This window comes from Callithrix jacchus, chromosome 14 (assembly GCF_049354715.1).
Source record: "Callithrix jacchus isolate 240 chromosome 14, calJac240_pri, whole genome shotgun sequence".
Lineage (NCBI taxonomy): Eukaryota > Metazoa > Chordata > Mammalia > Primates > Cebidae > Callithrix > Callithrix jacchus.
The window spans coordinates 22,439,339-22,461,492 of record NC_133515.1 but is presented as its reverse complement, the minus strand read 5'-3'; the positions used below and the strand labels follow the sequence as shown (position 1 = coordinate 22,461,492).

At 37.3% G+C, this 22,154-nt stretch overlaps 1 protein-coding gene across 2 annotated transcripts in view; it reads left to right on the top strand.

The window, feature by feature from the left end:
- TMEM87B (transmembrane protein 87B) overlaps window positions 1–10,330 on the top strand; it is a 63,577-nt gene extending 53,247 nt beyond the window's left edge. For both annotated transcript variants that reach the window (XM_054244733.2, XM_054244731.2), the window contains exons 18-19: window positions 5,422–5,452; window positions 7,114–10,330. In XM_054244733.2, the coding sequence (XP_054100708.2) occupies window positions 5,422–5,452; window positions 7,114–7,173 (91 nt within the window). In that variant the 3' untranslated portion in view covers window positions 7,174–10,330. The remainder of the gene's footprint in view (window positions 1–5,421; window positions 5,453–7,113) is intronic.
- The last annotated feature ends 11,824 nt before the right edge of the window (window positions 10,331–22,154 follow it).

Genomic DNA, 22,154 nt, shown 5'->3' with positions numbered 1-22,154 from the left:
CTTCTTTCTTCTTCATTTTTTGTAGAGATGGGGTTTCACCATGTTGGCCAGGATGGTCTCAATCTCCTGACCTCGTGATCCGCACGCCTTGGCCTCCCAAATTGCTGGGATTACAGGCATGAGCCACCGTTCCTGGCCTTCATTTTTTTTTCTATCATGGAAAACATCAAACTTTCTATTTAAAGGTAACCACAGCACCATGTATTGTGGAAAGCTTTGTATTGGGGAAGCTTTTGGAGGAAAAACATGAGCATAGGAATCTTCTCTGGAAACTTTGAGCTATTCAGGATCCTCTTTATCTATGTCCTGTTTGAGACACAAATTCCAGATAATTGTTTCCATAGTGAAGAAATAGAATAGCCAAGTGTGATAACATTTTCACATATTGGTCTTTCCCTTCCTGGCCCCCATCTGGTTTCTGTTTAGATAGTTTCTGTGTAGTATGATACTCCTTTTGCCTGAAGAATTTCCTTTACCTTTCTAATTCTTGTAGTACAGGTATGCTGGTAGTAAATGTCAGATTTTTGTTTGTTTGAAAAAGTCTTTTTTTTCACCTTTATTGAAGATAATTTTTGTGGGAATACAATTCTTTGTTGACTTTTTTTCTTTCAACACTTAAAGGGTTGGTCCCTTGAATGTCTTCTGGCTTTCATAGTTTCAGAAAGATGTCTGCTTTAGTTCTTATCTTTGTTCCTCCACATGTTATATGGGTTTTGTTTGTGTGGGTTGGGGTTTTTTGGGGGGGTGGGAAAGGTGGGGGAATTGGCTGCCTTCAGGATTTTCTCTTTATCTTTAGTTTTCATCATTATGAATATGATGATTCATTCTAGATATGCGTGGGCATATATTTTCATTTCTCTTGGTTGTATACCTAAAGTGGAATTGCTAGATCATATGGTAACTCTAACACTTTGAGGAAGTGCCAAGCTGTTTTCCAAAGAAGCTGTATTATTTTATAATCCTATCAGCATATATGAGCATTCCAACTTCTCCACATTTTTTGTTAACATTTGTTATTGTCCACCTTTTTGATTTTAGCTCTTAGTGACTATGAAGTGATATGTCATTGTACTTATGAGTAACTGAAATTCAAAGTGTCTTGTTGGGGGAACTGGTGTTATTTAAACTGTGGTAACTGAAATTCATGTATAAATAGTCTATGCAGAGTAAGAACTGCCTATTCATTATGAAACTTACAGTACACTATTATACTTTTAGTAGTCAGAAAAGGAAAATATGGGTGTATTTTTTTTTATATTTACCCATATATTTACTGTTTCTTTTTTCTTTCCTTTATATATGAGCTAAGGTCTTTCTTTAGTATTTCTTATAGGATAGGTCTGCTAACAACAAGTTCTCTCAATTTTACTTATGTGAAAATGTATTTACTTTGCCTTCCTTTTTTTTTGAGGTGGAATCTTGCTTCTGTCTCATACGCTGCAGAGCAGTGGTGTAGTCTCAGATCACTGCAATGTCTACCTCCTGGGTTTAAGCACTTCTCCTTCCTCAGCCTCCCAAGTAGCTGGGATTACAGACATGTGCCACCACACCCAGCTAATTTTTATATTTTTAGTAGAGATGGGGTTTCGCCATGTTAGCCAGGCTGGTCTTGAACTCCTGTTCTCAGGTGATCCACCTGCCTCAGCCTCCCAAAGTGCTAGGATTACAGGCATGAGCCCCAGCACCCAGCCATTTGCCTTCCTTTTTAAAGGATAGTTTTGCTGGATATAGAAATCTTGATGGACTTGTTTGAACACTTCCAACACATCATTTTAATATCTTCTGACTTTTATTATTTTTGAGAAGAAAGTAGTTATTAATTGTATTGTTCTCATGTGTGTGATGTGGCATTTATCTTTTGCTGTTTTTCTGATTTTTCCTTTATATTTGGCTTTCTGCAGTGAGTCTATGATATACCTTGGTCTTCTTTTTGTCTATTCTTTCTGGAATTTGTTGGGCTTCTCAGATCTCTTGGTCATTTTCCAGTCCTTCAGCTACTTTTTAAAACACTTTTTTGAGACAGTCTCTCGCTTTTGTCACCCAGGCTGGAGTACAAGGCAGTAGTGCAATCTTGGCTCACTGCAGCCTCTGCCTCCCAGGTTCCAGCAATTCTCTTGCCTCAGCCTCCCTGGTAGCTGAGATTACAGGCACATGCCACCAGACCTGGTTAATTTTGTTTTTTTTAGTAGAGATGGGGTTTCACCATGTTGGCCAGACTGGCCTCGAACTCCTGACCTCAGGTGATCCGCCCACCTAGGTCTCCCAAAGCTAGGATTACAGGCATGAGCCACTCTACCTGGCCAGCTACGTATTTTTGATATTTTTGTCCAGGTTTTGTCGTATTTTTTGTGGAAGGAATCATCTGACCTTTTCTGTCCACCTTTACTTGCTCTCCTGTATTACAATCACTTTCTGTGTGTTCCTTTTTTCCTTCTTTCTTTATTTCATTTTCTTTGTTGTTTTCCTGCCACACATAAGATTTCTTTTGAATTACTCTCCCTTGAGTACCTTGTAATATTCTCAATCACTGGAATAATTTTTGTCTTTTTCTTTAATTATTTTTCTGAGTATGATTGACTCTGAATTTCTTTGTGCTTTGTTTTTATCTACTTCTGCTCTTGGCTTTTAGATTCCTTATTGTGTAATTTTTTTTTTTTTTTGAGACAGAGTTTCACTCTTGTCACCCAGGCTGGAGTGTAATGGTGTGATCTTGGCTCACCGCAACCTCTACCTCCTGGGTTCAGGCAACTCTCCTGCCTCAGCTTCCTGAGTAGCTGGGATTACAGGCATGCGCCACCATGCCCAGCTAATTTTTTGTATATTTTTTTTAGTAGAGACGGGGTTTCACCATGTTGACCAGGATGGTCTCGATCTCTTGACCTCGTGATCCACCCGCCTTGGCCTCCCAAAGTGCTGGGATTACAGGCTTGAGCCACCACGACCAGCCTGTAGAATGTTTTTAATATTGCTGAATGTTCTTTTTAAGTTATTGTATTTAATTTGGAATATTGTGTGTTATAACTATAGTTTTCTTCTACTGTAAGATATTTTGATTTTCCTTCTTTTTCTTTTCCTGCAGTATTATATGGATTGATTTTGGTTTTCCCATTCTGAGAGATTTAATGAAGGTTCCTGGTTTGAGTGCCTTTTTCCATCAGTGGGCATGAATTGTTGTTACTTTTATGGATAATGTTGATGGTATGGAGGAGTAAGGAGTAGGGGCGGCTGGTGGTGTTTTGTCTGTCTTTTATTTCTGCAGACCTTCCCTCCCCCTTTTTACTGCCTGTTTTAAAATGTACTACACTATCACATCTCCAAGGAATAGTCCTCTTTTTTACATATGATCCTTTCCTGAAAACAATGATCGTTCAAGGCTGCTACTTTTTGTCCCACTTGAATTGAGCCCTTTTGAAGGAACAGGTGCTGTGAACTTCCAAGTCACTGGTTTTATACAGTCTGTTGGCGCTGAGTGTTGGGCTTTTCTGTAGGGATTGATTTTTGTCTATGCTTATCTGAGTCTTCCCACCCCTGTACTATTTTTCCCCATAGTCTCTCTTTCCCTGCTCTCTCTACCCATGAGCTTGCAGTTACAGCAAGGAATCTGTTGGGATTTGATACTTATTTCTCTATTAACATATAATTTCAAGTTCGTGGTGTTTTTCTGGTAATTCTGAAGGCCTGTGTCTTTTGTGGTTTTGTTTGCAATCCTTAGTAATTTTATGGTTTTTTGAGCAAGAGTATATGGAGAAATTCAAATTAAGTGGCCACCATTCTTTTCTAGATTTGGAAACTCATAACTAAGCATTTTAGAAGGAAATTATTTAAGCAGGCTTACCGCCTACTGTGCCACCACTTTTTGGTGGAAACTAGTAAGGCTTCTAGGTAGTTCTCTTCATATGTGAGAAAGTCACTATTCTCTACTGTTTTTTTCTGTAGATAGAAATATCTTCCTGGTTACAAAAAATTCTTTAAAATGTAGACGATTAAACTGTCTTATTTGATGTCTTCATGAACCATTTATATGAAATTATTAGAGCTGTATAATCCAAGAATAATTTCCAAAATTTCAGGTTTTTATGAACCTTTGCTTCTCCACTTCTGAAAACTTCAACACAAGAAATGTAGCCCAATGTTATCCAAAATTAAGGTACACTTTACATATCAAGTATAGTATTTAGACTTCAAACACAGAGAAAAGCCTTCCCCTTACATAATTGTGGAAATGGAATAAAAATTTTATAAGTCATAGGATATTTTAAACAGATCATGAATAATCATATGATATCATGTATTATGAGATATTGGTATGATATTCACTGTGAATTTCCTCATCTTCGATAATCCATGAAGGTGAGATTAGCATAGTTTATCTCTCTCTTTAATGCACTGAATCATTCTTAGTAAGTTTTAAGTAGTCATTGATGTCACAGCAGGGACCATTGTTGATATTGCTAGTGTTTCCTCTAAACAAGGTGCCAAGCATGCAGCAGATTGTCTTCTGGACCTCGAGGGTTCATCTCTCCCCTAATGCCGTCTTCTCCCCCAGATTTTTTTAATCGTATTATTCCAGTCTGCCTTGGCTCCTTCCTCACACTAGTCAATTTCCTGGCCCTCCTGGCTTCACCATGGACCGCACTGTAGGTGGCATCCTTTGGAGTTGTGCATTGCTCTTTCGTGGCAAAACTTTGGCACTTGGACTTTTCCTTCAGGCTCTCCTCCCTCAGACCTCTGTCACATTGAGGCTAGATTAAAGTTACTTAACATTTTTATATATTCATCTTTTCTTTTTATATTATCTTTGCAGAGCAAAATTTCTGTTATATAACTCTCTCTCTGGAACCCTTTGCTGGCAGACATCCAGGCAGTGGTCATAATGACACAGAAGTTAAACAAATGCTGGATTCTGTAAATACCACCTTTCACAATGTGTTTACTCATAAATGGGTTAAGTCTGCAATAAAATTTTTGGATGAGCACATTTGTATAATCATCACCCAGATCAAAGAATAGAATAATGCTGGTGTCCTGAAAAGCCCATTTCCCATTTCCCTTTCAAATCAAGAATCCACTTTCCCAAAGGTTCTGCAGTCCTGAAGTCTACATCTGTAGATTACTTGTGTCAGTTTTTAAAATTTTATCCCTCAATAAGTATCCATTTGCTTTGCTGTGTACTGTTCCATTGTCTGAGTAACCCCATAATTTACCCATTGGGGTTATTTTCAGTTTAGTGCTATTGAGAACAGCACTGCTGTGAAAACTCTCCTCCATGTCCGTCTGTGAGCCTGGATGCTCCCTTCTGTCATCTCTGGCTATCCAGGAGTGAGAATTGATGGGTCATGGCATGTGCCTGTATTCAGCTTTCATGGATACACTTGCCTTACTGTGAACAACATTATCACCTTTTTTTCCCTTTTATTTCAGAGCTCTTCCAGTATTAGTGGATTCAGACGAGGTAAAATATATTTTTGCATATCTCCTTGGAGCTGGTATTTTCACAAAGTAGAGATGTATTTCAGAAAGAAGTTCTGAAAACTACTTTTTATGATTATTATAAATTGAGTAGACAGAAAGATGCTATGAATTGATTTGTGGGTAAAGTTTAAAGGACTTATGGATAAAGTCCTCACTTCAAATAAGAACAAGATAAATATTTATTGGTATGGAAGAAATGAAGGATTATTTTATGAGATCTTGATTCTGTGATTTTCTAAAATCTTGTTTATAGATAAGAGTTTAAAAGATTTTAAGATGGCAGTTTGTCTAAGTTAACCTCTGATACTTGTAGATATTTTGCTGAGGTATTAAAGTTTCTATCTCATTTTCATTTACTAAGCAGGAAATTTGGATAGAGGATGTGGAGTTAGGAAAGTTTTTGGGGAAAAAAAATAGCTGTGGATCGCTTGGACATTGAGTTGTGGTCCAAGGCAGGAAGAAATCTGAAGTGTAAGAATTAAAGGTTGGATACATGGAACATTAACTTTCATAAAGGAAGGGTGGAGGGAAGTTAGTGGTAGCTGAATAGTCACTTGTATGGTGTCTGTAGCACATAAGAGGAGCCAGAGCTCTATTCATTGAAAGAGAAGGGAAATGATTTTGGCATCACTCTGTTATTTGACTATACTGGGATGGGAAGGTTTGAGAAGGCCTTGCTGCAAAACATGTAAACTTAAGATTTATAACTCTACAGAAAGATGTAGCATGTAGATTAAAAGTAATTTAAATGCCCTTTTAAAAGTAATTTTATGCTACATCTTCCTCTAGAGTATTACAAGTATTACATCTTTCTGTAAAGTATTAGTAAATCATCTGTAATTTCAAAAATACATTAATTTAGTAAAGTGAGGCAAATCTCTAGATGAACTAGGCCTAAGATATCCATTTTAGCAGCCAGGGGTGGTGGCTCACGCCTGTAATGCCAGCATTTTGGGAGGCCGAGGTGGGTGGATCACGAGGTTGGGAGATCAAGACCTTCCTGGCCAACATGGTGAGACCCCCTCACTACTAAAAAAAAAAAAAACACAAAAAATTAGCTGGGCATGGTGGCACCTACCTGTAATCTCAGCTACTCAGGAGGCTGAGGCAGGAGAATCACTTGAACCAGGGAGTCAAAGGTTGCAGTGAATCTAGAACGCGCCACTGCACTCTAGCCTGGTGACAGAGAGACTCTGTCTTAAAAATAAAAGAAATAAAATTTTAAAAAACACAATATTTTAACCCCATTCCTGCCTCTCACTGGAGATTCTGAACCTGACATGTTTTCTAGCTAGCAGGAAATGTGTAGAAGCAGATAACTGACTATGCATTATTGGAGAGTATGAATTATATGGTTTTAATTTTTAAATTTTTATAAGGATGGGATCTCATTATGTTGCCCGGGCTGGTGTCTAACTCCTTGCCTCAAGCAATCCTCCAGTCTCAGTCTCTCAAAGTGTTGGGATTACAGGCATGAGCCACTGTACTTTGCCTTTTATTTTCTGCACCTGATATTTCCATGTATATATTGTAGAATGTATTTAGTTCCCCTAAATGTAGCTGTTGAAAGGTTAGAAATTTTTTGTTAGGGTTCTGGAAGCAGCATCAACATGTTGATATATATCTTTTTTTTTTCTCCAGGAAATCATGACCAGATCTGAAATGGCTGAAAAAATGTTCTCTTCAGAAAAGATAATGTGATTAGAACCATATAAGTGAAATGTAGTTAAGCATGAAGGACTATCCTTCATCAAGACTGAAAGTGAGCTTTGTTTTGATATTGCATAGCAAGTTTTTACTGTGTTATCTTGGAAGTCTATGTGTCAAAATGAAGGATTCAGGTGGCAGGAGGGTTCTGTAATCCTTTTAAAGTTGACTCTTGAGTGTCAGTTGAATGTCTATTAAATTGGATTTGGAAATAACAAGGAAAGCATTATGATAAAGAATACTTTATCGGCACAGATGCCTCTTAGCTGACAGGTGGCAGACGTGGGTTTGGGTTCTCCCTCTTTTCTCTGGAACATATGACAATTCCAGATCAAAGAAAAATGTTTTTTAATAAACACATTGGTTTTTTTTCCAGTCACCTTTGAGGTAGATATTGTGATTCTTCTGGACTATAGTATATCTGTGTCTTTATGTCTTGGGTTTACTAGATGCAATAATACTTTTCTTTGACATTTGTATTGAAGTGATTCGATATTAAGTAAAACTTGGTTAATGTTGGAATATAGGCATATTTATAGGTTTTTGCAACCCCGCCTTTTTAAAATCTGCACAAGGCCCTTGTTTGTGAGTCTCATGCACATCAAATGATGGAGTTTGGTCTTCTCTGAGCTTAGGGGAACACAAGTGCACAGAGAGATTTCTTGAGAGTCACTACCAAAGAATTGCCCTCGTTGTCCCTCACTCAGGCCATGTGTACGTGTGATGCTGCTGAATCTGCCGGGGCGGGTGGTGGCCATATGGCTCCCCCAGAGCACTTCCTACCCAGCAAGCTGGGAGACCCATTACTGGTGAACTTCATGGAAATTAGAACTGTATCTTTTTCATAATGTTGGCATATTACATTTCATAATAAAAGCATATATTTAGTTGCATGCTACATCATTGCTGATTTTATAATTAATTTCTTAAACATCAACCATGTTTTATACCCTATTTTGTTACATCATATATTTGTAATGTGTAATATGAAATCTTTTGCTTTAATGTCTTTTTTAAAAATGTAGAATGTTCTAAACTTGAAAGGCAATTGAATGTAGTATGGTGAAAATGTGAATGTTTTGCTGCTTTCATGACCAAAGATACAGGGCTAGTGGACATTTAGAATAGTAATTAAAGTTAGAGTCTTGAATGTCTTTTCTTTGAAGGAGTTCTAACTTTGTAAATTGAGAATGACTTCAGAGAATTTTGATTAAGAAAACATTGAAATTTTAACCGGTACAAACACTTAAATATAACCTCCAATTTTTTTTACTGTGAAACCACAAAGCAAATTTTTTTCTTTTTCTTTCAAAAGCCTACCTTCTGTATTTATTTCTTGTTTACTCATTTCAGAGAGAGTAGCAAAGAAGATCTATTTCTGGCAGTCATATCTCTTGAAAGATATTGGCAAATGTGTTTTCACTCCTGACCATGTGGAAAGTGAACAGTGTTGGCAAACACTGCTGAGAAAGGCATACTTTTCAAGATGCCCTTGCTTTGGGGGTATCCTTCCTAGGGAGAAAAAAAGTTTAACAATTGTGAATTCCATTTCTTATTTCAGTTTCTGCTGCAGTAATGGGTTCCCACCCACTACAGTTCCCAGCATTTATGTTCTGGTGTATTCTCCCCTAAGTCCATTAATATTTTTATGTAATACCCCACTCCCCAAGTTTTGAGACAGAATGACCCCCTACTTATTACATGGCTGTAGTTGAATTTGCAAATGTGGAATACTGGCAGTAGGAGCTGCAAATCTGACAGAGTGGGATTGAGGAGGTAATGGTGAGTATGATGATAAGGGAAACTGCCTCTGACAGAACCGCAGTCATGTTTACCAGAACATGTCTTTCTACAGTTGGTAGCATAAATGATGCTACCTCTGTAGCTCAGCTACAGGCTGCTCTGCAAACTTTTCTTCCATCCAGAGAAAGCAGAATTCCCTCCTAGTAGCCTGGTCACAAATATTGTTTCTAGAAGGGCATGTGCTATCTGTCACCTTCAGTGATATTTGTGCCATCTGTTGATGGCTGATGACCTGGATTGAGTATTTCTACGGAGGGCCTTCTTAGGCCCCTCACATACATGAGACGGCATAGCCATAGTTCACAGGAGGGACACCGGGGGAAGTTATACCTAGGGCCACTGAGCAACTCATCATCCTTGCTTCTACACAAAGTTTCCAGAAACTGGCCATCAGGGCCTCTGAGGTGCTGAAATTTGTTTACTTTTAGCATGCCAGCTAAAAGTAAAGATGGGTCTCCCTGTTACTGAGGGAATCCGAGGATACGGGTCTGGTTTGATGTTTTTTTAGGCAAAATGCTTAAGTGTTCTGGTTATGCCATTTATATTAGATTCATATTATGTTTGAAATTTTCTTAAAAGGGAATTTTCATGATTTGATTTAGATTAGTATTTAAACATCTGCTTTAGATAGCAGTTTTATTGCAAAAATAAGGAAAAATTGGTGAATATGTGAATTTTTTAAGCCTGAGAGATGATAGAATGTTCCCATATTTTTCCTGTAAAGAAAATAATATTTTCACTTACACATCCTGTAGAAAATGCCACCCTTTCCCCTTGTATTACAGTACAATGTTTACATTACTATACTGTCAAGACAAAGTATGAAAAATGTACATATACATTTTGATTTATATATCCTTTTTTTAAAAAAAAGTTTGAGTCTGTTGCACTAGGCTGTACTTGACTAAGGTTTGGATAGATGCTATGTTAGATTTCTGATCGCTAGTTCTGGTACTTGTGTCTGTGTATGATCAAAGCAGGCAATAAGCAGTACAAAGCACCAAGCCTTATGCTTAGAAGAAGTTTAACATTGGTTAACATGCTGGTCAAACACATTGAATGTATGTAAGTGGCAAAACTAGATTTTTAAGGAACTGTACATTATAATATTGGAGCTCAGTACAGCATGAAGAAACTTCTTTAAAACTAAGAAGACATTCATTTATTTGGGGAGAAGTTTTAGGAGTTTAAGAAGTTGTATTTTTCTATTTTAAAAAGTTAAATTGTTCTATAATTTGGAAGAAATTTCATTGAATATAAGACATAACTGAATAATTTTCATTTGAAAAATTGATGTTTCGTGCCTTAATATTTTGTTCTTTTAATAAAAATCCTCTGAAATTTTGAATGATTGATTCTTGATTATATCTATTAGTTCTAGATTATATAAAGTCTGTAGGAAATATAGACTCCAGTAGATGGTAGGACAGAAACAAAATTCTTAAAAGATGAGGCACAGCTAATCTAACACAGAAAAGTGCTCAACCTCGGCAGTAGTAAAGAAATGCAAACCAAAAGATAGGGGATATTTTTAAAAATCAAATTAACCTAAGTTTCTACTATGGTGTATTTGTAAAATCCCTTTGCTTTCAAAGTTTGATGAAATGAGCACACTTATTCATGATGGTCACATAATTCCATTTTTGTGAAAAGTTCAACAATGTGTTTATAACCTTTGAATAATGTCAATTCTGGTGATGTTTTAAAAAATTCAAAATACAGAATAAAGTTTCTTTACAAAAGGGTTTATTATAACATTATTTAAAGTAGAAATAAAATTAGAGACAAACAGTATCATAGTTAAGTGAGGTATGATTTAACCAGCTACTTTATGGGATATTATACAGCCATTAAATGATGAAGAATTCATAATAAAAATACTTACAAGAACTGTGATGCAGTGGTACATATGTGAATGCTTATCTGTGTAAAAATAAGGTAGAGCAACTTGCTCTGATGGTTCAGAAAAAAATGCATTGTATTGTATCTTCCAGCTTTTCTGTAACTTCATGATTATTTTGAAATAAAGATTATTAAAAAAAAAAAAAAACGTAGAGAAAGGATTGAGTGGAAATGCAGCGGAGTGGCACACATGATTAGTGTCAAGGCTCAGCCAGGCTGTGGCCACAACTTGATTTTAACCTTTCAGAAAGTTAAGACAAAAACTTTATTTCTTGCTCATGTAACAGTTTCGGAGTGGAGATAGAGGTGGGGAGGGCCACCCTCCTCCCCATGGACACTGGGGGTTTATTTCCTTTTTGTGGGCCCACCATGCCCAAGGGCTTAATTTTCCCTGGGGTATGGGAATATTTTTGAAGGTAAACATATTAAACATAAATATGTAAAAATGATAGTGCCTTAATTAGGATATATATATCAGAAAGTCTGGAAAAGTGTGGTCTTGGCTCACAGCTTAATCTTGTTAATTAAAAAAATCCATCTTGCTCTAAGTAGATGGGACATGGGGAATTTTCTTCATGGACATCCTCCCAGCTTTGAGGAATGAGGAGTGAGAGGGCAAGATGGGTAGTCCCAGAGGAAAAGGAATAGCTGTTGTAATAAAAGTGATGACAATTTTGGCAGCGTTGGGAGCACTTACAGAGTGCCAGGCTTTGGTAATCACTGTATTCTCACAGTAGCTAATGGTCTAGGGGCTATTTCCCTTGGTTCATGGATTAGAAAACCAAGAGTCAGAGAGGTTAAATAACTTGACAGTTTACCCTCCAGGCAGGTGGTAAGGCTGGTATAATACTGGTAGGAATCATCCTGGAAGGGTTGTCCTCGAAGTCCTGAGGAGAAAGGAGTTTCAGTTAACAAAGTGCTGTTTGCTTGTTAGAGAAGGTTAAGTGAGATAATATATCTAAAGTGCCTGGTGTATCGCCTTCAGGAGGCAGCTAAGGTTAATATGAAAGATACAGCAGTGACTGAGGTACAACTGAGACCCAAACAAATGGCATATGAAATTCAAACACATTCCATGTGTTAAAATGAAGTTACCCAGGGCAAGTTTTATGCCCCTTAAGTGATAGGGAATTTACAGCTACATTAACAGAGGCTGACCTGATATTTACATCTGTCAGAGGCTGATCTGATTTATATCTGAATGCGGATGCAAATAATTTTGAGAATATATCCTTAAAATCGTTTCGAAAAAGTAACAAGATGCAGTGGAAGTTTATGCAGAGGATAAAATGTGAAAGCTATCCAGCAGGTGGTGCCAAAGTAATGTCTCTTCTAGAGTTCTAATCTTACCTTTTCTCTAATTCTTCCCTTTAAAACTTTTATAAATTTACTTACCAAATGCCACTAAACAAACTTGAGGATGAAAAAAAAAAGCTCAATTCACACAGTACCACTGCCCTGGAAAAACAGTTATGTTGGTATATTTGAAAACTTTAAAGCTGGAAATGGCCTCTAAGATCATTTTACAAATGAGAAAATGGAGGACTAGGAAAGCTTCGCTGGCTACAGCTCTCTCCGACCAGGGTTGAAGCCTGCTTTCTAGTTTGTTTTTCTCACCTCTGGTCCTTATTGTCAGGGAGAAAGATGCCACAGAAGGGCTGGACTCAGCATCAAAACTTGAATTACACTTTATATGCTTTGGTTACCCCTTGCTATGTCATTTCATATGACTTCATTGTCTGTCTTTTCAGCCTCCAGATTCTTGTTACTACATAGTCATAACTCCAGTTCTCTGCTTCTCCTTTTCATAAGTGGAGATTTTCTTGGGGTTCAGTGGAGTCTGCTAGAAAGACTTGTCTTTGTTTGACCTGAGTCACAGCTTTCCCAGAGCTAAATGCCTTTTTCCAGGGGATGCTTATTAAAAGTATTTTCACAGGCATGTTTTTTAATGTTGCAGCTGCCTAAAGCAATAAATAACATTCAAAGCAAACAGTAGACTGACCAAAAACCTTAAAAGGAAAATCTAAAGAATGAGATGACCATAAGGCCATTGAAAAACCTTCAACATACTTATGGGAATCTAAAAGGTCACATGCATGCTCAGCAAAGACCACAAACAAGAACTGAAGGCTAAGGCAGAGTTAGCTGTAAACTGCCTGAATGAGTGCTGAAGGTGTGCCCCTTTAGCACTTGGCAAGCACCTTGGCAAAGACTGGGAGATTTACTAGTTCCAAGAGGTTAAGAAAGTCTCTGTCCTGTAATTGGCTAACCATTACATAATTGAGTAGAGACTTCAGTGACTACATATTACAAAAAATACAGACTTTACAGAATTCGTTCAGAGAAGTCACTAAACTACTACGACAAATAGTAACAGCAAACACTGGGAAAGGGAAAGAATCTGGTTTTCAGAATTATCACATTATATTACTTAAAATGTCTAGTCTTTACAAAAAATTATGATGTAAGCAAGAAATGAGAGAGTATCTCACAAGAAAAAAAAGAGCATCAAAACAAAATGTTCCCAACAAAGACCAGATGTTTAAGTTACTAGACAAAAACTTTAAGCTGTTATATATATATATTCAATGAGCTAAAAAAGTATAAACAACAAAAGTATGAGAATGATGTTTGACCAAATAATGTCAATAGAGACAGCAATGATAAAAATAAACCAAATGAAAATTTTTGTATTGAAAAGTACAGGTGGGTGCAGTCGCTCACGCCTGTAATCCCAGCACTTTGGGAGGCTGCATCAGATGGATCACGAGGTCAGGAGTTCAAGACCAGCCTGGCCAAGATGGTGAAACCTTGTCTCTACTAAAAATACAAAAATTAGCTGGCCACAGTGGCAGGCACCTGTAATCCAAGTTACTCAGGAGGCCAAGGCAGGATAATCGCTTGAACCTTGCAGGTGGAGGTTGCAATAAGCTAAGATGGTGCCATTGCACCCCAGCCTGGGCAACAAGAGTGAAACTCTATCTCAAAAAAAAAGAAAAGAGAGAAAATTACTAAAGTAAGTACTTTGGGCTAAAATGAAAGAACACTAAACAGTAATTCAAATACATATGAAGAAATAAACAGTACCAGTAAAGATAACTAGCCAGATAGAAAAGAAAGTATAAATGAATTTTTGCTCATAACTCTTATTTTCTCTAGTATATTTAAAAGAAACATGTATTAGTCATAAATCTAAGTTGATGGGCACATAATGTGTAAAAATACAATTTGTGACAGTAACAGCATAAAGGATGGGGGAGAGAAGCTATACAGGAGCAAACGTTTTCCATACTATTAAAATTAAGTTGATATAACTCAGAACTAAAATATTACAAGTTAAGGTATTATTGTTCAACCCCAGGGCAACACGAAAATAACAAAAAAATGTCGTAAAGGCAATGGGAAAGGAATTAAAATAGCAAACTACAAAAATTTTTTTGTAGTGGAGACAGTAGTGGAGGAACAAAGAATGAAGAATTTAAGACATACAGAAAATAAATAGCAAAAAAGGGGAGGGAATATGGGGATATAATGAATAACGTTTTGTCAATAAAACGACTCATATGAAATGGACAAATTCCTGGGAAGATACAAATTACCAAAACTGACTCAAGAATAAATGGACAATCTGAATAGACTTATAATAAGTGACAAGATTCAATTAGTAATTTGTAAAAACTACCCACATATTTTTACAAAGTCTAGGCCCAGATGACTTCACCATTGAACTCTACTACACATTTAAAGAAGAATTAAGCTAGATGCAGTGGCTTTATGCCTGCAATCTCAGCACTTTGGGAGGTCAAGGCAGGTGCATCACTTGAGCTCAGGAGTTCGAGGTCAGCCTGGGAAGCATGGCGAAATCCCATCTCTCCAAAAAATTTTAAAAGTAGCCAGGCATGGTGGTGTACACCTGTAGTCCCAGCTACACAGAAGGCTAAGGCAGGAGGATTGCTTGAGCCCAGAAGGTCAAGGCTGCAGTGAGCCGTGATCACATTACTGCACTCCTGCCTGGGCAAGAGAGTGAGACCCTATCTCAAGAAGAAGAAAGAGAAGGGAGGGGAAGGAGAAGGGAGAAGAAGAAGAGAGGAAAAGGATGAGGAAGAGAAAAGAGGGAGGACAGAGAAGGGAGGAGGAGAAGGTGGAAGAGGAGGAGGAGGAGAAGAAAAGAGAAAAGAATAATTAGTACCAATTCTTCATGAATTCTTCCCCAAAATAGAAGCAGCCACTTCCTATCTCATTTTAAGAGGTGAGTATTACCCTGATGCCCAAACTGGCTGAAGACAACACAAGAAAACTACGGACCAACATCTTTCATGAATATGGAAGCAAATGTTCTCAACAAAATACTAGCAAACCAAATCCAGCAACATGTGAAAAGAATTATACACCAAGACCAAGACGGATTTATCCTGGGAATGCAAAGACGGTTTAACACCTGAAAATTAATGTAATACATCCTATGAATAGGACAGAAACTCAAAATGCCATTAACATCTCAATAGTTGTAGAAAAAGCATTTGCCAAAATGAAATACCCTTTCATGGTTAAAAAATATATATACACCAACAAACTAGAGAGAGAGTGAAGTCTCCTCAGCATAATAAAGGTACCTACAGAAAAAAGCCATAGTTAATGTCATACTAAATGGCAAAAGACTAGTTCTCCTCTAACTATGGTCTGAATGTTTGTGACCCCCACAAGTTGATATATTGAAACCTAATCCCCAATACAATAGTATTAAGAGGTGCGACCTACCTATGTAATAAACCTGCATGTTCTGCACGTGTATCCCAGAACTTAAAGTATAATAAAAAGAGGTGTGACCTTTAGAAAGTGATTATGTCATTATGGCAGCATCCTCATGAATTTGATTACTGCCCTTATCAAAGAGGCCCAAGGAAGCTTGTTTTTCCCTTCCTCCATGTGAGGATTCAACAAGAAGTTACCAACTATGAGAACACAGACCAAGCTCTTACCAGACATTGAATCTCTTGGCACCTTGATCTTGGATTTCCCAGCCCCCAGAACTGTGAGGAATAAATTTATGTTGTTTCTAAATTACCCAGTCCAAGATATTTTGTTATAACAGGCTGAACAGACTAAGACACCCGCTAAGATCTGGAAAATACAGGCGTGTTCTCTCTCACCACTTCTGTTCAACATTGTACTGGAGCTTCTAGCCAGGGAAATCAGAAAAGAAAGAAAAAAAGAAATAATAAAGAAAAAGAAAAGTTACTGAAAAGGAAAAATAAAAGTATCACCTCTATTTGCAGATTTAAAGATCTTGTATATAAAAATCAAATCTCTAAATTTAATGATCTTGTATATAAAAATTTCATTATTTTCATCAATTTAATGATCTTGAATATAAAAATCCACTAAAAACTATTAGAACAATGATGAGTTCTTTAAGGTGGCAGGATACAAGATTGACATATGAAAATCAATCATACTTCTTAAACTTGCAAAGAATAATCCAGAAATGAAAGTAAGAAACCCGTTTACAATAGCATCAAAAAGAACAAAATACAGTGACTCAGACCTGTAATCCTAACAATCAGACCTGTAATCCTAAACAGGAGGATCACTTGAGGCCAGGAGTTCAGGATCAGCCTGGGCAACATAGTGAGACAACATCTCTCCAAAATATTTAAAGAATTACCCAGCACTTTGAGAAGCTGAGGCAGGCGGATCACTTGAGGCAAGGAGTTTGAGACCAGCCTGGCCAACATGGCAAAACCCTGTCTCTACTAAAAATATAAAAATTAGGATCCAAGATGGCCGACCACTAACAGCTCAGGATTGTAGCTCCCAGTGAAAGCTCAGAGAACGAGACGACGCCACAACTTAAGACGAATTTTTGTCACTCACCGATTAGCCGATTCCCAGTGGAGGAGCCCCACGGGTCGCCAGTGCGACTCTTGTGGCCGCTGCAGTGGTTTTGCTGGCGTCTAGGCACAGCAGCTCTTCAGGCAGAGCCAACAGGACTGCTTCCCCTACTGACCGGAGTTTGGAGCTCCGGGAAATCAGAGCCGCTTGTTGCGGACTCAAGAGGGAAGCCAGACCAGAGATTCACGGGCAGAAGAGCACCATCAGTCTTATCGCTGCTATTTAGGCTGCCAAAGTGGGTTGCTCGGATCCCAGCACTGGGAATCAATAAGTCGGACGTCGACTCAGAAACCTAATTAGAAAGGCGGGTCATCTACAATGAAGGGAAAAAAACAGCCTAAGAAGGCCAAGTATACTCAAAATCAGAACCCATCAGCAACGGAACAAGCCCTGATGGAAAAGGACTCATCAGTAACGGAATAAGCCCTGATGGAAAAGGACTGTGTTCCATTATCTGAAGTAGGCTTTAAAAGGTGGATGATAAGAAACTTCTGGGAGTTAAAGGAACTCGTTCTAACCCAATGTAAAGAAACTAAGAACTTGGAAAAAAGGTTAGATGAAATGTTGAAAAGAATAGACAATATAGAGAGGAATACAAATGAACTTATGGAGTTGAAAAATACAACACGAGAACTTAGTGAAATACGTACAAGCTTAAACAGCCGAATGGATCAAGCAGAAGAAAGGGTATCAGAGGTCGAAGACCAACTTAATGAAACAAAACGACAAGACAAGAATAGAGAAAAAAGGATAAAAAGGAATGAGCAAAGTCTCCAAGCAATATGGGACTATGTGAAAAGACCTAATATATGCTTGATTGGTGTACCTGAATGTGACGGAGAGAATGAAGTCAAGCTGGAAAATACTCTCCAGGACATTATCCAGGGATATTTTCCTAATTTAGCAAAGCAGGACACTATTCAACCCCAGGCAATACAGAGAACACCACAAAGATATTCCTCAAGAAGACCAACCCCAAGGCACGTAATCGTTAGATTCACCAAGATCGAAACGAAGGAGAAAATATTAAGGGCAGCCAGAGAGAAAGATCAAGTTACCCATAAAGGTAAACCTATTAGGCTTACAGCAGATCTCTCAACGGAAACCCTACAAGCTAGAAGAGAGTGGGGGCCAATATTCAATACACTTAATCAACAGAACTTTCAGCCCAGAATTTCATATCCTGCCAATTTAAGCTTTACATTTGAAGGAAAAATAAAATCTTTTAGGAACAAGCAAGTACTCAGAGATTTTATTACCACCAGACCTGCTTTACAAGAACTTCTAAAAGAAGCATTATACACAGAAAGGAACAACCAGTATGGCCCTTTCTAAAGATACATCAAAAAGTAAAGAGCATTAACATAAAGAAGAATTTTTATCAACGAAAGGACAAAATAGCCAGTTAATATCAAATGGCAGCAACCCTAAATTTAAATCGACCAAATCTCCCAATCAAAAGATACAGACAAAATCCAATGGTATATCCAAAGATATACATAGACTCAAAATAAAGGGTTGGAAAAAAAAAACTGTACCAACCAAATGGAGAGCAAAAATAAATAAATAAGAAGCAGGAGTTGCAATTTTCACATTTGACAAAATAGATTTCAAAGCTACAAGGATACAAGGGTAAAAGGATTAATGTAATAATAAGAGATCTTAACACCCAGATGCATAAGACCCATAATGAGATTTAGATTCAACGAGACAGAAAATTGATAACGATATCCGGGACTGGAACTAAGATCCAGAACAAACAAACTCAATAGAGCTCTCCATTTTAAACACACAAAATATACATTATCCACAAAATCTAACGATATATCTAAAGATATACAAAGACTCAAAACAAGGGGATGGAAAAAAACCAACCAAATGGAGAGCAAAAATAAATAAATAAAAAGCAGGAGTTGTAATTCTCACACTTAATAAAATAGCTTTCAAAGCTACAAGGATGCAAGGGTAAAAGGATTAATGTAACAATAAGAGATTTTAACACCCAGATACATAAGACACATAATGACATTTAGATTCAACGAGACAACAAATTGATAACGATATCCAGGACTTGAACTCAGAGCCAGAACAAATAAACACAATAGAGGTCTCCATTTTAAACACATAAAATATGCATTAACCACTTTAAACACTCAAAATATTGATCAGCCATTATTGAAACCCATTTTAGGAATGAAGTAATATTCTTTTGTCCCTCTTTTTCTTTTTTTCCCCTTCTAAAAAAATATATATATAAATTAGCTGGGCATGATGGTGGGCACCTGTAATCCCATCTACTTAGCAGGCTGAGGCAGGAGAATCACTTGAACCCTGGAAGCAGAGGTTGCAGTGCTGAGATTGTGTCACTGCACGAAAGCCCAGAACTCCCGGGCTCAAGCAATCCTCCAGCCACAGCCTTCTGAGTAGCTGGGACTATAGGCATATGCCACCATGCCCAGCCAGAATCTAGAAATAAACCCATACATCTATGGTAGGTTGATTTTCAACAAGAGTGCCAAGACCATTCAATGGAGAGAGAATAGTTTCTTTAACAAATGGTGCTGGGACAACTGCTTAGCCAGTGCAAAAGCGTAAATTGGATCCCTACCGAGAATATATGCAAAAAATAAACTCAAAATGGAGCAAAGACATAAATGTAAGAGCTAGATCCACAAGTCTCTAAGAAGAAAACAGGGTAAATCTTCATGACCTTAGATTTAACAAACTATTACTAGGGTTTATGCCAAAAGCATAAGCAACAAGAGAAAGAAACAGATACATTGGACTTCATCAAAATTAAGAACGTTTGTGCTTTAAAGGATACTATCAAAAAATGAAAATCAACCTACAGAATGGGAGAAACTATTTGCAAGTCATATATCTGATCAAGGACTTGTATCTAGACTGTATAAAGAATTCCTTCAACTCAACAATAAAAGGACAAAAAATCCAACCCAAAAATAGCAAAGGTTCTGAATATACATTTTAGGAAGATATATGACAGGCCAATAAGCACATAAAAGATGCTCTAGTCATTACTAATCAAGAAAATGAAAATCACCTTAATCAGATACCACTTTACACTAAGATAGCTATCATAATAAATGAATCAATATTGTGAAAATGGCCATACTGCCTAAAGTAATTTATAGATTCAATGCTATCCCCATCAAGCTACCGTTGGCTTTCTTCACAGAATTGGAAAAAACCACCTTAAACTTCATATGGAACCAAAAGAAAGCCCTTCTAGCCAAGACAATCCTAAGCAAAAATAACAAAGCTGGAGGCATCGTGCTACCTGACTTCAAACTATACTGCAAAGCTACAGTAATCAAAACAGCCTGGTACAGATACCAAAACAGAGATATAGATCAATGGAATAGTACAGAGGCTTCAGAAATAACCCCACACATCTACAACGATCTGATCTTTGAGAAAATTGACAAAACAAGCAGTGGGGAAAGGATTCCCTTTTTAATAAATGGTGTTGGGAAAACTGGCTAGTCATATGCAGAAAGCTGAAACTGGATCCCTTTCTTATACCTTATACAAAAATTAACTCCAGGTGGATTAAAGATGTAAATATAAGACCTAACACCATAAAAACCCTAGAAGAAAACCTAGGCAATAACATTCCGAACATTGGTATCGGCAAGGACTTCATGACTATAAAACACTAAAAGCAATGGCAACAAAAGACAAAATAGACAAATGGAATCTAACTAAACTTAAGACCTTCTGCACAGCAAAAGAAACTATCATTAGAGAGAACCAGCAACCAACAGAATGGGAAAAAATTTTTTGCAAACTAACCATCTGACAAAGGGCGAATAACCAGAATCTACAAAGAACATCAACAAATTTACAAGAAAAAAACAACCCCATCAAAAACTGGGCAAAGGATATGAACAGCCTCTTCTCAAAAGAAGAATGCAGCCAACAAACATATGAAAAAAAGCTCATCATCACTGGTCAGTAGAGAAATGCAAATGCAAAACCACATTGAGTTACCATCTCACGCCAGTTAGAATGGCTATTATTAAAAAATCAGGAGACAACAGATGCTGGAGAGAATGTGGAGAAATAGGAACACTTTTACACTGTTGGTGGGAGTGTAAATTAGTTCAACCATTGTGGAAGACAGAGTGGCGATTCCTCAAGGACCTAGAAATAGAAATAGCATTTGACCCAGCAATCCCATTACTGGGTATATATCCAAAGGGTTACAAAACATTCAGTTATAAAGGCATATGCACACGTATGTTTATTGCAGCACTGTTTACAATAGCAAAGACTTGGAACCAACCCAAATGCCCATCAATGATAGACTGGATAAAGAAAATATAGCACTATACAGCCATAAAAAAGGATGAGTTCATGTCCTCTGCAGAGAATGGATAAAGCTAGAAACCATCATTCTCAGCAAACTGACACAAGATAGAAAACCAAACACCATATGTTCTCACTCATAAATAGGTGTTGAACAATGAGAACACATGGACTTGGGGAGGGGAACCTCACACACTGGGGCTTGAGGTTAGAGGGGACTAAGGGAGGGATAGCAGGGGGCAAAGGCATTGGGGAAGGCTAACATTAGGAGAAATACCTAGTGTAGATGACAGGGGAATGGATGCAGCAAACCGGCATGTTCTTGCACATGTACCCCTAAACTTAAAGTGTAATAAAAATAAAAGTTTCTAATCCAGTTCTGCTAAGGCTATATTAAGAATCTTAATCCTTATTTTGATTCCATGGAAAACGTATAACAATTGTCCTTACCCATATATTTACAGACTTTCATAGTTTAAAGAGAACGAAAATATAACAAAATGGGAAATTGTTATATCGTAAACAAATATATATATTTATATAACAAAAAAGGAAAATAACAGAGTTCATGAGAACATGGAGAAGTTGAAACTCTTGTAAACTGCTGGTGGGAAGTAAAATGGTACAGCCCCTTTGGAAAACAGTCTGGCAATTCACCAAATGATTAAAGAGTTACCATATGACTCAGCAATACCACTCCTAGGTATATACCTAAAAGAAATTAAAACATGTCTATACTAACACTTGTACGTGAATGCTCATTGTAGGATTCACCATAATAGCCACAAGTTGTAACTAAACCAAATATTCATCAATTGATGAATGGATAACCCAAATATGATATATCCATACACCTGAATATTGTTCAGCCATAAAAGTCAATGAAGTACTGTTAAATGTGACAACATAGGTTATTCTTGAAGCAGCCTAAGTGAAAGAAAAGCACTCACAAAAGTCCCGTATTTTATCATTCTATTTTTACAAAATGCCCAGAATAGGCAAATTCATAGAGACAGAAAGTAGATTAGTGCTGTCCTAGTGCCAAAGCA